The sequence below is a fragment of the Hyperolius riggenbachi genome, chromosome 10 (genome assembly GCF_040937935.1).
Source record: "Hyperolius riggenbachi isolate aHypRig1 chromosome 10, aHypRig1.pri, whole genome shotgun sequence".
Classification (NCBI taxonomy): Eukaryota; Metazoa; Chordata; class Amphibia; order Anura; family Hyperoliidae; genus Hyperolius; species Hyperolius riggenbachi.
Window position 1 is genome coordinate 119,864,761 of NC_090655.1, and position 17,255 is coordinate 119,882,015.

The 17,255-nt window shown below is 45.5% G+C and overlaps 1 protein-coding gene across 1 annotated transcript in view; it reads right to left on the minus strand.

The window, feature by feature from the left end:
• Positions 1-6,006, minus strand: part of LOC137534116 (inorganic pyrophosphatase-like) — a 138,121-nt gene extending 132,115 nt beyond the window's left edge. The window contains exon 1 of the mRNA XM_068255487.1: positions 5,825-6,006. Coding sequence (XP_068111588.1) covers positions 5,825-5,885 — 61 coding nt within the window. The 5' untranslated portion in view covers positions 5,886-6,006. The remainder of the gene's footprint in view (positions 1-5,824) is intronic.
• Positions 6,007-17,255: the final 11,249 nt, after the last annotated feature.

The following is a 17,255-nucleotide window of genomic DNA, read 5'->3' on the forward strand; positions in this document are numbered from 1 at the left end:
GTAATGAAGAGATAAGATAACTCTCTCACTGTGTGGTGTTAAGTTTTCTCTTGGCCCATCTCCAGCATGATCTTAGTGAATTGAGGCCAATATCTGATTAACTGGACTACAAAAGACGCATAGACACCTACTATTAGTGTCATCCATAATGCTGGGAATACGCCATGAGTTTTAGCAAATAGATGGCTCGATAGATAATTTCCAACAGGTCCGATCGGATGTCTATGATTTTTCTGATCAATTTTATCAGGGAAGTGAAAGGAAATCGATCAGAAAAATTATCAGAAAATTACTGGACAGTAAATCTGCCGAAAAAACTCATTGTGTATTTCCAGCATAAGGATGAGGCTTGACCCTTACGGTAACACTACAAGGAACAAGTGCTATACACAGACTAAATACAGGCACATCTCTTGAATATACCCAAGCTGTGTATAGTGTTTCTATGGAGAAGAGGGGCAATTGCACTAAGTGGCTTCTGGTAGGTGAAGTAGAGAGGAGAACAATGTCCTCATTTCTCAATAGAATCCTTATGGGCCCAGACTTCAGGACCTGAACTGACATGAGATAAACATGTCTATGGACGGCTGTGTTAGTTATGCAACATGTCCATGATAGTGTAAAGACACTTTCTTTAATCATAGCTCTCATCACGGCTGAGAATTAGATCTCTTTATTACCTGCTGTGTGTGGTATAGTGCACAGGTTAAGGGCACTGCCTTTCACATGGGAGACCAGGGTTCACAACCTGGCTAGGCATACATATGAATTGGCCGCCGGGAGACTTGGGCGCAGGATACAGCCGGTATGGCTTATCCTGCTGCTGCACAAGTTCCCGGCGGCGTTAAATACTATTCCCCCTCTAGGTCCACGTGGATAGTGGGGAATAATGTAATTCGGCTTCCAGCTATTACTAGAAGGCGAATTACATTGTTTTAGAAGCAACTTCAGCTTTGTCTTCTGACGGCGCCAGAGTTACTGACTGTACGCCGCTATAGCCGTAATTCCTATTACGGCCTACGGTGGCGCGGGTTGTGCCCAAATCTCCTACGCTATAATCACACCGCTCGCTGGCTAGAGTCAGTACCTATTTAGTAAGGAGTTCAAGGCAAGACTACCTAACACTGCAGGGTGTCCTCTTGAGCGCATCCCAGTGGCTGCAGCTTTGAGTCGGACAGGATAAAAGCGCTATACAAATGTTAGGATGATTATTATAGATTTACAGCGTACCTGAAATGAGAGGAATAAAGAAGCAGTCATCTTAGCCCACCCGCTGAAAGCTGCTCCATTGTACTTTGCTACATTGTCCCTCTTCACAGAGCATTTTGCATCATTCTGGTATACCACAGTCATATGCCTGTACCCAGGTAACAAACATTGCTCCAACTCCTCAGCCCTGCAGGCTACACTAATGGGGTGTGTGTTTTGTATGAATTGAGCCTTTTTTGCTTTTTGGCATGTTTCTTGTGATTGTACAGTCACATTAGAAAGTAAATAGTATAGTTTCTGTCCAAGTTCACATGTGTGCAAAAAACTGACAGCATGCAGCAATTTTCTGGATGCGTTTCACGAATAATGTATTTCAATGCAGAACGCATTTGCATACCAGTTAGGTATATCCAGTTTTTGCGTGCATTTTTTGGAAACCAATACCCACAGATCGCTGTTGCCCTATTTAGGGGTGACTTTGAGAAAACAAAAATGTCCAGGGTCCATTCTGGCATGAAGCAAAGCGATCACCTATTTAGAGGGACGACGTCAGAATAGGTAAGTAATTAACCTTGTGGCCCCCTCATTAAGACAGTATGTCCTGACAGGCTCTGACACTTTAACCTTGGGCACTTTTGAAGCTGGAACTGAACACACAGTTTACAGTGCATGTTCAGTTCCATTACATGGTGCTGGAGGAGGGCTACTTTACATTAGAAAATGCATACTTACCAGTAAATCTTCTTGCCTAGTGTTCATTGCCTAGTTCATAATATGCACCATTGTGCATCTGCACAAGTCCACCACTCAGTGGACCAGTGAATATCCTCCCTGGGAGGGATGATTCCCATTGGTCTGTTTCAATCCAATAGGTAGCCCAATATATGCTTCTGCTGGGGCTACCATCTGTATAGCAGCGGTGACAAAGCAGGAAGTGACAAAGAAAGGCAGAAGTTGACAGAAGAAGTCGTAATGCTTAGCAGGTTAGAGCCTTAAAGAGAACCTGAGTTCAGAAACAGATACTTACCTAAGGAAAGGGAAGCTTCTGGATACTATTGAGGCTTCCCTTGCTGTCCTCCAATCCGCAGTCACTCACCAGGACCACCTTAAACATCTGGGCCACGCTCTTCTTCTGACACAAGCGTGGCCAGGCTGCAGCTGTGCAAGCATAGACATACCCACGCAGTAGCATAGAGCCACGAGCTGCTCCGGCTTACTGTGCAGGTACTCGTGACAAAAGAGAAGCGCAGTCCCAATGTGCATGCAGACCAGCCTTTGTCAGCAATCTTGTAGGATTTCTGTGCTTGGTGATGGGAAGATGCTGAGGGAAGCCTCAATGGGATCCAGAGGCTTCTCAGTCTCTCTTTCGAGGACTTTTTAAATCAGTGTAGTGCTCAAGTGTTTTGTTGTTCCTTCCTTCATGTGACAATTAAGTCATTTTGTGGGACTCTAGAAATGAGCAACAGAAATAAAAGGGCCCAGAAACAAAAGGCAACTTCTTGCTGCTCTCATGGTTGCCACAAATAACAGGAAGAGAAATATCCACAGCACAGACACAAAAAGTTTTTTTCCCAAAGCAGCATAAAGTTTTATAACTTTTTATAGTTCTTGTGTTCTAGTGGTACCTCTCCCCTGTTGAAAGCTCCCCCACCCCCTCAATCCCACCTGCATCTCCACATGATGGAACTAGTTTTGGTAACAACTCTGGTGGTCCCACATATAAGTATGACATGGCACGACTCTCCACAGAGTTATGGCCTGTCTCTTCTGCACACAGTTACAGTATGCTTAGATCAACAAGCTGCAGAGGGATATGTGGTGATTTACTTGGGGCTGAACTGCACATGTGCAGAAGGACTATGGGCAGGAACAGAGGACCCGTTGAAAAACTCGAAGAGACAATCTTCTCAACACCACACCAGCACAATTCCTCTTGTCTCCTGTGATCTCCTGCCACATGACCAGCCACCAACATGTACATACACCAACTGATCAATAAGTAAGGGAAAAATATGGGCATCAGTAGATGAAGAAAGGACAGAGGCGGGAGCGCACTGGTCGGACAGGACAGTGCCCTCCGCTAATTAGGTGGGGTTTGTTTTATATATATTGTTTACCTTAGGAGCGCCCAGGTGCTCAGTTTCCTCGAGGCCAGGTGCCCACATGGCAGAAAACGCTTGCGGTGGGAAATGCTGCATAAAGTCTATGGGACACAGAAGGACCAGCATTGCACTTGCCATTTACAGTAAGCGCTCTGCAGACGCTGGTAGTGTTGCATAATATGCAGGCTGGCTGCCAAAATGCACATAACGAAATTCTATGGTAACGCATATGCATTGCGTTTTTCATTAAAAAGTAAAGACCTGTGATGTGTTTCAGCTTCCTGTTGTCTTCCTAATAACACTGCAGGGTGGCCTCCTGAGCGCGTCCCAGTAGCTGCAGCTCTTGAGCGTTTTGAGTCCGACAGGAGAAAAGCGCTATACAAATGTTCAGATTATTATTTGCATGCATAAAAAAAAAAAAAAAATACATATGCATTTTCCATTTGCAAACGCTTAAAAACACACGCAAAGCACATGAAAAACAAGTGTGTAAAAAAAAAAAAAAATGGAAACGCACCATTCAAAACACTTTTCACGCTATTGTCATATGTGAATCCAGCCTCTAAAAATATAAAACTATGTAAAGTACCGTATTATTATTTATATAGCGCAGACATCTTCCACGGTGCTGTACAGAGTATATTGTCACTTAACTGTCCCACAGAGGGGCTCAAATTCTAATCCATACCATAATCATATGTCTATGTATCATGTAGTGATTGCAGTCTAGGGCTAATTTAGGTGGAAGCCAGTTAACTTATCTGTAGGTTTTTGGATGTGGGAAGAACAAGAGCGCCCTGAAGGAAACCGCATAAACACGGGAAGAACATACAAACTTCTTGCAGATGTTGCCCTGGTTGGGATTCGAACCAGGAATCCAGTGCTACAAAGCGAGAGTGCTAACCACTACAACACCATACCTGCTTCACTGAAGTTAGCTCAGTTTTAAAATAAAACCATGACATAGCAAAAGTCCAAGCAAAGTGTACACGGGGTTTTAAGAAACAATTTCACGCTTTATTCTTCGAGTCACAAATCTTCTGGATGCAAGGTGTAGGCATAATTCAGAAGCCCAGTTCACAAAAAGACTGCCTGAAACGTGTTTAATGGCCTATCTTCATTCTGCAGCTGCTCTAGCACGGATTCAGCATTGATTGCTTGCTCTATAATTTATCACAGATTGCAGTTTGGTATTTATTCTATGATCTGCAACCAATGTTCATGTATACTGTATGCCTCTGAGGAAGAGGCTTTTGGCCATGAAACACGTGTCAGGCAGTCTTTTTGTGAATTGGATTTCTGAATTATGCCTACACCTTGTATCCGCAATCCAGCAGATTTGTGACTTGAAGAATAAAGAGTGAAATTGTTTCTTAAAACCCTGCATTCTCTTTGCTTAGACTTTTGCATATAGTGTATAATTTTGGGGTGGAACTGTACTACTTACATCTAGGCTATAAAACCATGACATTGCTATTGTTTATAATTACAAAAATTGAGGTGGCCATACATCTGTAGATTTTGCAGCCGATCAATCATGCAATTTGATAATTATTCTCAAACCAGATGAAAATCAGTGCCGCCAAAAGCATACCCAATCGACAATGCAACCAATTTTAGGCTGAAATTGGTCACATGTATCAACTGGACATGCTTGGGCCAATATGCTTGATTGGGTGTGCAGCGTTAACAGCATGTGATAATCACAAACTACGAATGTGATGTACATTATACCCCCCACCCCGATGCCCCTACATGAATATTTTATTTCTCCAGTGTCAGCACTCCTCTTCCAGATTCACACCCCACGTGGTTGCCAACATACTGCATGAGGGGCGTCTGTGTGACTTCATCAGGCCGCTGGAGACAGTGGCCGGGAGCGGTAAGAGGGGCACCATAAAGCCAATTACCAAAAGATTTCATGCTGAAAATGATCAGGAATTGGCCAGTGGTTTGGAACAGCCCAACAAATCGTTCTCTAATCAGAGAGAGCATTGTCTATTGGTCAACCAATAAAATCACTAGATGTATGGGTACTTTAAGTCATCACTTGTCATTCTCCATATTCAGTGTTTGTTATTAATAAGCCTAGAATACCTGCATTCAGATGATAATGAGTAAATGGGACACAACTAGTGGGAATACAGACAAAGCACTGAGAATAATCAGCTCAATGTACCATTTTATCCCATACACAGTGGAGATAACATACAATCCAAGCATCTGTAAAAAGGGGAAACAATTACTATTGCAAGAGCAATATCAGGGGTGCACCACTTTAACCACAAGAATGAGTACACCAACATTGGACCATAACGTATCGTGTGTTAACACTGCTAACAATACAATTCACATACAAAGAACAGTATCTCACAGCATGTTCCACCTGATCCAGCCAATTCACAGCACACCACACTATTAACAGGCACATGTAGGCCTTCTCATATGAGATCTTGTCCCATCTGTCCTCCATGCTGTCATACATACACAGCTCCCACACCACTGGTACTCACTGTAGTATAGCCTGAACTCCAGACTGTTGGCGCTGGCCCTCTGTTCAACGCTGTAAGCCATGATGCCGCTTCTGATGCACTTCTAATGCACTGCCAGGAGGACCGGGAGACACTGAGGACAGGCCGGGGAGCGCTGAGCTCCAATATTCACACACACCTTCTTGGGGGGCCTCATCCGATTGGCTGGAAAGGACACGCAGGCGGACCCTTCCGCCGGCTCCTGTCAAAAGAAAAACTACGCCCAGCGGTTTTTTAACCAATGAGAACGCAAATTCCAGAGAACACAGGAGGTGTGTGTGCAATGAATGAATGAGATGTCACGTCATGCGGGCAATCCAAGGCTGGTATTAAGCCCGCCTACCGGCTGACGTAAGGGAGTAAGTGCCAGCGCCACGTGTTGTGACAGGGAGCTCACACTGTCTGAAGGCTGCATTCTGCACTATATGCCATATGTTTCCGTATCATCCGGGCAATCAAGTGAAGTTCTCGTACGAAGTCTCGGCTAGTCTAGCCGTAACGTCTAACAAATAATAAGTGGCTTTATTATGCCCCTCCAAGCATAAAAGCGACATGTCTAGAAATCAGCAGAACTGTGGATGGACTCCTCTGCCCAAGTTATCAGTACTACTGTACTGGCTAGCCTCCCCTAAACCCCAGATATTATTATCAGAGAGTCCCTCCCCTGGAAAGCAGCATTATATAACCTTTCATGAGGGGCAAACAAAGGATTTTCAATGGGGGATTCCTGAAAGGTCTCCCTCAGCCTTGCACAATACAGTGTAATAATATGGTAGGACATCATGCTGGGTACACATAATGCAATTTCCCGACCTTCTGACAACGGTATTGATCAGGAGCACTTTGGATACTGATAATAATGACAGCCAACATTGCTAATGGAGGGGAAAGTGAAGCATTCACACAGCAGGACAAGGGGCTGTGCTCATTCCTGACTCTGTTAAGTTCCCCAGAGCTGCTCCATGCTCTGCACACACACTGCTGCTCCATGCTCTGCACACACGCTGCTGCTCCATGCTCTGTACACACGCTGCTGCTCCATGCTCTGTACACACGCTGCTGCTTCATGCTCAGTACACACGCTGCTGCTTCATGCTCTGTACACAGCTGCTGCTTCATGCTCTGTACACGCTGCTGCTTCATGCTCTGCACACACACTACTGCTCCATGCTCTGCACACACACTGCTGCTCCATGCTCTGCACACACGCTGCTGCTTCATGCTCTGTACACACGCTGCTGCTTCATGCTCTGTACACACGCTGCTGCGCCATGCTCTGTAGGAGTGGCTCGATAGTTTAATGGTTAAGGGCTCTGCTTCTGACATAGGAGACCAGGGTTCGAATCTCGGCTTTGCCTTTTCAGTAAGCCAGCACCTATTCTGTAGGAGACCTTGGGCAAGTCTCCCTAACACTGCTACTGCTATAGAGCGCCTCCTAGTGGCTGCAGCTCTGGCGCTTTGAGTCCACCAGGAGAAAAGCGCAATATAAATGTTCTGTGTCTGTCTGTACACACGCTGCTGCTACATCCAAAGTCAGCTGTAGCAGGGAAAGAAAGGGGGTGGTGCTGTGAGCTACAGGATGCCTGCAGATAGTCTAGTGTCTCAACTTGTGCCTGTCCCCAGGCACTGCACCAGCCCTGGTCTGAGGGGGGATTCTGGGCAGCTGTAATCCCCCCCTGCGTTTGCCTATGCATGTGCCCCCAAAGCAGTAACAGCTGACCTTCATGTGCCCCTCTTCCAGACAGCACTAGTGTACCTAGTAATCTTTCAGCCCCCCACCCCACAAGATATATTAGGAAGTCTTTGTGCCTCTTTCCCTGGCTTCTCCATAGCCCCCATTTCTTTATTAGGTAGCCTTTATGCCCCCTCCCACCCCCAATAAGAAAATTGGTGCAGCAGCTTAAGGTACTATACCTGCTTTAAGCCTGGGGCGTAGATGGAAATCACTGGACCCCCCTGTGAAACTTTGGATGGGGCCCCCAATCCCCCACCCTCTCCTGCTTATTGCACAGGTAAACTGAGAACCAATGTTATTCAGTTGGCTAGTGCATACTTGAAAACTTGGGTTTTCCCCATGTAGATAAAAAATAACAGCAGTGAAACACCAAGAGCATTTTCTCTATCAATTACATTAGCTTCTTGGATAAAATGTGCATGTTTTCACACATACACATAGGCCTATATGCAATTCGCTTTTTCACCTGAGTTTTCTCCTAGGGGATATTTTATAACTTGTCAATAAACAGCATTTTAAACCACCAACAAGCAAAAAAATACTCAAAATAATTTTGATAGCACTTTTTACTTACTTTTTGATACTTTTTCCATTGCAAAGTGCTAAATAGTTATTCTAAATCAAATATGATTGTTTTTCTCCTAGGAGAAAACGCAGTTGAAAAAGGGAATTGCATATGGCCCCATGGTGTGCTCCCAGCCTCAAGCTTATTCACTCACTCTGTCCATCTCATGGGGCAGAACTGGCTCTGCAAAATTCTCCATCATCTTCACAGTACAGAGCACTTGAGGAGGGGTGGAGAGGCTGGGGGCCCTGTCCTGTGCTTTACACAAGACCCTGCTCCACAATGAATAAGGACGGTCTACAGATCTTTGTCTACAAACCTTTGTATGATTCCTTGTTAGTGATGGAACAAATGCAGCCATTAGAACAACTATGCAGAGGGCAGAAAGCTTGTTCTCTCCATGCCCAGACTCCTCAAGCATCACTACAGTACACAGCACTTGGGGAGGGGTAGAGAGGCTGGAGGCAAAGCAGTGCTATACACAAGACCCTGCTGAGCACTGAATAGGGACTGTGTACAAATCTTTGTCTGCCAAACTTTGTATGATTCCTACGTATGATACGCAGTCAACAATTGTGCAGAAAGTTTTTTCTCTCTCTGTACCCTTAGTTGTCAGTCTTTCAGGCCGGGAAAAAGAAACATCTCTCCACATGGGGCCCCCTGCGGCTTCTGCCCCAACCTGCGGCTGCATCCCTTGCAGGGTCTGTTGTTACGCCCCTGCTTTGAGCCTTGGGGCAGGTGACATCCACACTTCTCACTTCCATGCACTGTGCAGCCTCATACTTCCTTACTGCTCCTGTCCTCCTGTCATCCGACATGCATCAGGAGCTGCAGGGTGATATGTGTCTGTACAGTGACTGGCTGAAGTTAGATAATTGTGGGCCTGACCTGCTGCAGGAAGCGGTTTAAGGGGAACTCCAGTGAAAATAATGTAAAAAAAAAGTGCTTCATTTTTACAATAATTATGTACAAATGATGTAGCCAGTGTTTGCCCATTGTAAAATCTTTCCTCTCCCTTATTCACATTCTTACATTTACCACATAGGCTATCATTCATAAAGCATTCCCGCATGCGGTAATGCTGAAAACAGCTGACTTTACCAACCACTTTGCAAAATCTTCATTCAAAAAAGCTGTTACCACATGAAAAGCTGACATTCCCGAGCAGAGCGGGAAATTACCGCCTTGTGCGGGGGGGGGGGGGGGGGGGGGGGGGGTTATCTCAACACATGTGACTAAATGTCAATTCATAAAGATTAGAGCAAGCAGTATGAGGACGGGGAATACCGCTCCCTTGGATGTGGCGATAAGCATGCTAAGTTAATGGAGACAGACCTCCCAGGCAGCAGCAGTGAGAGCGGAACACAGAGAAAATGTATCAACTCAGGCAGCTTCTAGTGTTACCGCAAGCTTAGAGCCAGCCTATTTCGGGAAATCACCGCACTGCTATCACAACTGTACACGTTTTTATGAATGAGCATACAGAAGTCTAAAATACCGAATGTGGTATTTTCCGGCCCAGTTTTTCTTTACCGAACACACTTTCTGAATAATAGCCATAGTGAAATTTTTACTGCTGGCAGGTGATGTTAGTGGAAGGAGATGCTGCTTGCTTTTTTGGCAGTTGGAAACAGCTGTTATTTCCCATAATGCAGCAAGGCTCCCACAGTGTGATGTCAGCACCATGGTCCAGACATCACACTGTGGGAGGGGTTTCACCACAATATCAGCCATACAGAGCCCCCTGATGATCCATTTGTGAAAAGGAAGATTTATCATGGGAAAGGGGGTATCAGCTACTGATTGGGATGAAGTGCAATTCTTAGTTACGGTTTCTCTTTAAAGTCCCATACCAAGGGTGGTTGAGAGGAGTAAGCCCACCTTGTTTCGGGCCATTCTACAGTCACTGTGGCTGTAGTTACACTCCTGAGAACCACCCTTATGTACCATAAGGGACAAAATGAGAAAGCAACAAACTGAGTAGGCAAGTTAGTGTTGCCTTGATAAAAGTGGCCATGGCCACTAGGGATTGTGTGTAGGACCAAATATTGGGCATAATGTAAAAGTATATTAATCTACATTTTAAATTAGATATTAATGCCAATAAAAGCTGATAATAAAACCGATTTGCAAATTGCAATGACATGCAGAGAATAAGAGGGTCTCGGGCATCAGGTGTAGGCTCAGGGAGTACTTGGGAAAACCTCTGAAGCATCCAGAGGCTTCCACCACTTAGGTAAGAAGAACCTAACATTTAAATGTTTTTACTCACAAGGTTTAAACAAGCATTTACAAAGTTAACAAAGTATGACGCTCAACAATCAGATTGTCAGGCTTGCCTGATATCTGCTATAGGTCAGACTGTATGTACTTGTGACTGACACATAACCTAGCCCTAACATCTGCTCAAAACTCCTGCCTAACAACAGACTAAACCCCTGGCTGCAGGTAGATGTCACATACAACCAGGCCAGATAGCAATATACCAGACTATAGTTAATTGAGACAATGTAGCAACAGTCACCTGAGGATTCAGAGATGAGGCAATCAAGGGAAAGTATCAATATCCAAGATACGTGGTCAGACAGGCCGGAGTCGGGCAGGCAGCTTTCATGCAGTTCCTAATACAATCCGAGTTTGACAGCGAATCAGTCAGAAGCGAAGTCGGAGACAAGCCGGGTCGGGAAGCCAGAAGACAGCGTAGTCAGGAACAAGCCGAGTCACAACAGGAATCAATCTGCAAGGAACTGATACAGCAAACTGCACAGCACTTGGCGTGAGCGTCACTCAGCTACGAGCCCACCAACGGCTATCACGGGCGAAGACTGAGTGCGCTCACATGGCACATATACTAGCAACATCCAATCAACAAAGCAAGATTCAAAACTCTTCAATCCAGTTGCGGCGTGTCAGCAGTCAGCTGACATGCCGTTACACATGTGGTGTAAGGTCGCGGCAGGCCGCCGCCGGCGGCCCTGCCACTGACTCACATTGTACAGCCATCCCTGCCGCTGACTTACAGGCGAGGAGGGCGGCAGGCAGAGGACGCGTTCCAGTACGCGCTCTGTCCAATACATCCTAGTCATGTGACTCCCTGCGTGTCAGCCGATCAGCTTACACGCCGTCGCTGGATTGGCTAATGCCTGTATTTGTAGCTGGTGAGCGCGCTCAGTCCTTGCTGGTGATAGTCTGTACTGAGCTTGCTCCTGAGGCGCTCACAGCTTGTGGATTGTATCTAGCGTTGTATCCTGCTTAAGCTTTGTTCCAGTTTGTCTACTGTTGCTGACTCGGCTTGAACTTGACCATGCTTCTATTTGTCTACCCGTTGCTGAACCCGGATTGTTTAAGGATTTCGCGTGAACACTGCCTGCCCTGATCTCGGCCTGTCTGACCACGCATCTGTATTGTGATACCTACGCCTTGATTGCCTCAGCCCTAAAGGCCTCAGGTGACTATTGCAAGCATACTGTATTACATCTATTGCTACCTTGGTGTGTGCTATTTGGCCAGCTTGTATGTGACCTCTACCTGCAGGGGTTTAGCTTGTTGTTAGGCAGGAGCTGGATTAGGTGCCAGTCATATGGGCATACAGTCTGACCTATAGCTAGTCCCTGGCAAGCCTGACATGTGGTTACTGTTTACCACGGTGGAGCGCATATTGAGGACGCGTCCGCCGACTAGCCAACAGGGAAGGAGCGCTGCGCGCTCCACTGACCTCATAGCGCCGCCGCCTGTCAGGAGCTTGCGGGCCAGGCAAATTACTAGTGTTCCTATGAGATCTTACAGTACCCCCTTCTCCTAGGAGTGGACTCAGAACACTCCAACCTGGGCTTCCCAGGATTCTTCTCATAAAATTCCCTAATGGCTGACTCAGCATGCACCTGACTAGCAGGAATCCAAAATTTCTCCTCTGGTCCATATCCCTTCCAGTCAATCAAAAATTGCAGAGAGTTTCTTACCAAACGAGAGTCAAGAATTTTCTCAATTTCATATTCTTGCTCACCATTGACTTCCACAGGTGGAGGGGGTGGGCCTGAAGTCTTATAATTGGCAGCAGACTTCAACAGTGATATATGAAAATAATTAACACCCCTAATGTACCTGGGTAATTTGATTTTATGTTACCTGGTTAATTTTCTCTAAGACTGGATATGGACCAATGAACTTGGGTCCTAACTTGGCGGAGGGTTGACGTAGTGGGATCTGACAGGTTGAAACCCAAACCAAATCTCCAGGTTTAAATTCTTGCTCAGTATTTCTGTGTATGTCAGAAAACAATTTCTGGGTGTTTACAGTATTCCTGATATTCTCTTGTACTTGTTTCCAAATTTGGTCACATCTGGAAGACCATTCATCTAACTCAGGAAGATTGGAAACCCCAGAGAGTGCATTGAACTTGGAGTTAGAGCCATAAACAATCTGAAAAGGAGACATCTTGGTGGAACTACTAACCTGATTGTTCAGGGCAAATTCAGCAAATGGTAGAAATTGTACCCAGACTTCCTGACAACCAGAAACAAAACACCTCAAATACTGTGCATCACGTGACTACAAACACTTCCTCCTTCAACCCGGAAGGAGGAAGTGTTTGTAGTCACATGACTGCCGCGTGGAACGCATCGTGGGAGGCGCCAGGGACGGACGAAGAAGACGTCAGACAGGTAAGCTTGAACCCCCTGCCCACCCCGCACAGGTTTACTGGGAGCTATCCAGATAGCAACTATTTGGGTTTCTCCTGGATTCGGATTTGAGCATCCCTAGTTAGGAGACAGCTTACAAGCAGAAATGATACACTTCCTGGGAATTATGGACTCAGGTTCCATTCCATATTATTGCTTTCTTTCAAAAAACATCTGAATAAGGCATCAGCCTTGATGTTTTTTGATCCAGGTTTATATGTGATGTGAAAATCTGGAGAAAAATAATGCCCAACGAGTCTGTCGGGAGTTTAAACGTTTGGTGTTTTCAATATAATGCAAATCCATAGGAAAGGTGCCTTCTATAGAGACAGTCTATAAACAATACACTTCACATCCAGATATGATGCATATATAAATATAGAAGTTTATTTAGGACTTATCCAAAAACATCACAAAATTTAAAACCTCCCTCTTAAACCGGTTATAATCGGAAATCTCTCCAGGGACCGGGATCACTATGTGATAGTGGGCAATCAGACATATAACTGGTGCACAAAAATATATTATTGCACAGATCCCTTAGCAGTATAAAAAAGAAAAATACTGTCACTAGATGAGGGCAGAAGACATTGGGTTTACCGGATCCAGTACTCATGCTAAAACGTGCTCTCAGAGGCGTACACTTGCATATGAGGAAGAAGAGAGCAGAGGCACTGTGATAGCAAAGTGAGGTACTTTTTAATCCACGGCATAAAACACAGCAGGGTACACAGTGGGGGTGAGGGGATGCCTGACAGCTGTTTCGCTAAGAACGCTTCTTCAGAGGCAAAGATAAGGAAGGATAAGGTTCCTTATCTTTGCCTCTGAAGAAACGTTCTTAGCGAAACAGCTGTCAGGCATCCCCTCACCCCCACTGTGTACCCTGCTGTGTTTTATGCCATGGATTAAAAGGTACCTCACTTTGCTATCACAGTGCCTCTGCTCTCTTCTTCCTCACAGATCCCTTAGCTAAGTACAAAAAATCACCATAATGATTCAAGAAACATATTGTAGGGGTCATCGGGGCTGGGTATTAGATGGGAGGTACAATTCACCAGTATTTGGACTGTGGTCCCTTTAACCTCCCTGGCGGTAAGCCCGAGCTAAGCTCGGGCTATGCCGCGCAGGAGGATTTCTCAGGGCCTGCTGGGGCGATTCGCCGCATTCAAAGTGCTGTGCGCGCAGCCAGCACTTTGCTAGCCGCGCGCACAGCTCGATCGCCGCCGCTCTGCGGCGATCGCCCGCACGCAGCGGCGAAAGAGGGCCCTCCCCCGCCAGAGCCCTGCGCTGCCCGGACCAATGGGTTCCGGGCAGCGCTATGGGCTGGATCGAGTGCGCATGACGTCAGGACGTCGGCTGACGTCCATGACGTCATGCCGATCGTCGCCATGGCGACAGGAGAAGCCAAACAGGGGAACGCGTTATATACGCGCTCCCCTGTTTGCTATTGATGCCGGCGACGATCGCACTAGAGGGCCACATGCGCCCTCTAGTGGTGTTTCATGTAGCTACCACTCTGGTAGCTTTACATGAAACAAAAAAAAAATTTAAAAAAAATGTTTTTTTTGCCCATTTGCAAAAAAAAAATTAACCGCCAAGGAGGTTAAAACCTTGTGTGGTCCTAGGAAAGGAGTCCGGATTTTGGTGGCAGCAAGCAGTTGCTGCTTGTGTTTTTTTCTTTTCAGGGCCGGACTCCTGGGATGGGAGGGAAGGAAGGGCAGGCCTTCCCATCCCACCTAGGTACACACCTGGTTGTCAGTGGGGCTGAGAGCCTCACAAATGTGGTGTTAATTAGATGCTAATTTATGCATAAGAAGCAGCCTCACAGGCAGTCTAGAGAGAGGTGTTGGAGCAGTAGCATGTCTGCTACAGAATCTCCTGACAAGGAATATTGGAGATCACTTGATGGAAGTCAAACCATACACTGGTCTGTTGTTAGTATGGCATTGGCCTGATGGAAAAATGAACTTTGTTTAAACATGCTGGACTTTATACTACAAAGCTGAAATAAGCTGACTGTTTATTTTCCACTTTTTACTGCTGAACTGAAGCTGTTTATCTTGTGCTGCACAATAAACGGACTTTATTTTATACATCTGTGTACTGCGTGCTGGCTGCGACCCCTCTAAACTTTACAATATATAAATACAAAAATCCATCACTGCAAAAACCATGCATGTAAAAAAGTGCTACGTGCTGCCTAAGTGCAAAACAATCAATAAACTTTTCTTCACAGACAGGGCCGGATTTGTACTTTTTACCGTCCTAGGCCCACAATCTCCCGCCCGCCCCATGACAACAGTGGTGTTAAGATAGCGTTATCCACAAAGGGGAAGGGGGAGTGGTTAGTGATACTAATAGATCAGGAGGATATTAGGCTATGATTATAATAGGATTAGATTGTGAGCTGCTCTGAGGACGGCCAGTGACATGACTATGTACTCTGTAAAGTGCTGCAGAAGATGTCAGTGCTATATAAGCACAAAATAATAATATGGAAGGACATTAGGCTATGACTATAGTAGGATTAGATTGTGAGCTCCTCTGAGGACAGTCAGTGACATGACTATGTACTCTGTAATGTGCTGCAGAAGATGTCAGTGATACATAAATACATAATAATAATATGGTAGGGCAGTAGACTATGACTATGGTAGGATTAGAGTGTGAGCTCCTCTGAGGACAGTCAGTGACATGACTATGTACTCTGTAATGTGCTGCAGAAGGTGTCAGTGATACATAAATACATAATAATAATATGGTAGGGCATTAGACTATGACTATGGTAGGATTAGACTGTGAGCTCCTCTAAGGACAGTCAGTGACATGACTATGTACTCTGTAATGTGCTGCAGAAGATGTCAGTGCTATATAAATACATAATAATAATATGGTAGGGCAGTAGACTATGACTATGGTAGGATTAGATTGTGAGCGCCTTTGAGGACGGCTAATGACATGGCTATGGGGGGTGTTATGCTGGGAATACACGGCTCGATTCTGAGTCCTTTAGATGGCTCAATACATAATTTCTGACGCGTCCGATCTCCCGCCCGATTGTTTCGCCGGCCGATTCTGCATTGAGGATAATGGAAAAAGATAAGAAAAACCAGCAGAAGATAAGAGAATCGGCTGCAGAATCAAGCGGGGAATCTATCGAGCGGAAGAATCAAGCGGCAAAATCGAGCTGTGTATGCCCAGCATTATAGACTGCAAGATAGGATATAAAACAGAGGGGGAAAGAGCACTATATGGCAGAGAGGGGAGATGAAATGACAGACAAAAAAAAGGGTATGATGAGGAAAATGTAGAGAGAGTATTACTGTTTTTATTCTGTATTGCGTTACAAATATAGATAATATGAACTTACTTAATCACCATTGTCAAAACATTTCATTTATAAAAACTAGAACATTTATCAAAAATAGAAATTTATCATTTCTATTAACTTTAACTCTTAGCAATACGATTGTATTTCCACGTGGCATAGTAGTTTGTAGGGGAAGAAAGACAAATAATCAGCAGCAGCCCCCATTACCTTATCTTTATTGCAGGTATCTCGCTGCAGATATCTTTGTAATTGCTTCCTTGCCATTTACTTTCCAGTGAAGTCTTCCCCTTGTTTAGGGCTGATAGCATTTCTCAGTGGCTTGAATCTCCCGGCTGTATGTGTGACAAGCAGCCCGGAGAGGAAGGGGGCGTGGCTGCACAACACACAGCTCCGTACAAGAGAGAGAGGAGGACTCAGGGAGCGACAGGCATATTCGTCATTGTGAGTTGCCTGCAGCCCCGTCACTCCCTGCTGCTTACATCCTGTCTGCCAGTCCCAGCCATCCGTGGCCGCCCGCAACTATTTGCAGCAAGTTCAGAAGCAGGGCGGCCCCGGATCGGGTCTGGTTGGATGCACACCAGCAGGAGTATACTCTGTCCAGCTAAAGGCCAGCCACTGCTAGGCTGAAAATGATAGTACTATTCTACTGCCCACAACTCGCCCTTCCAGATTCAGGCGCCCTAGGCCAATGCCTATGTTGGCTTGGCTGAAATCCGGCCCTGTTCACAGAAGTCTCAAAAGTACATAGAAGAATCAATCCTAGAACAAGGATGAGTTGGCTATACAATAATTGTAATATAAAGTGCTGGCGTGTGTGCTTACCAAATTGTGTAAAAGGTCCCGGCTGCTGGAGGGAGAGGGGGGAGGTACGCCTTGCACGGTCGCAGCACCCTGCTGCTTCTAAGGAGGATATCTTGCAAAGGATTTGGGAGCCCTCATATTGGTTCCTACATGCGCGCTCCGGTCATGCGTGGCCACGCGAGACAGTTTTTGATGTTTTTGGATAAGTCCTAAATAAACTGTTATATTTTTGTATCATATCTGGATGTGAAGTGTATTGTTTATAGACGGTCTCTATAGAAGGCACCTTTCCTATGGATTTG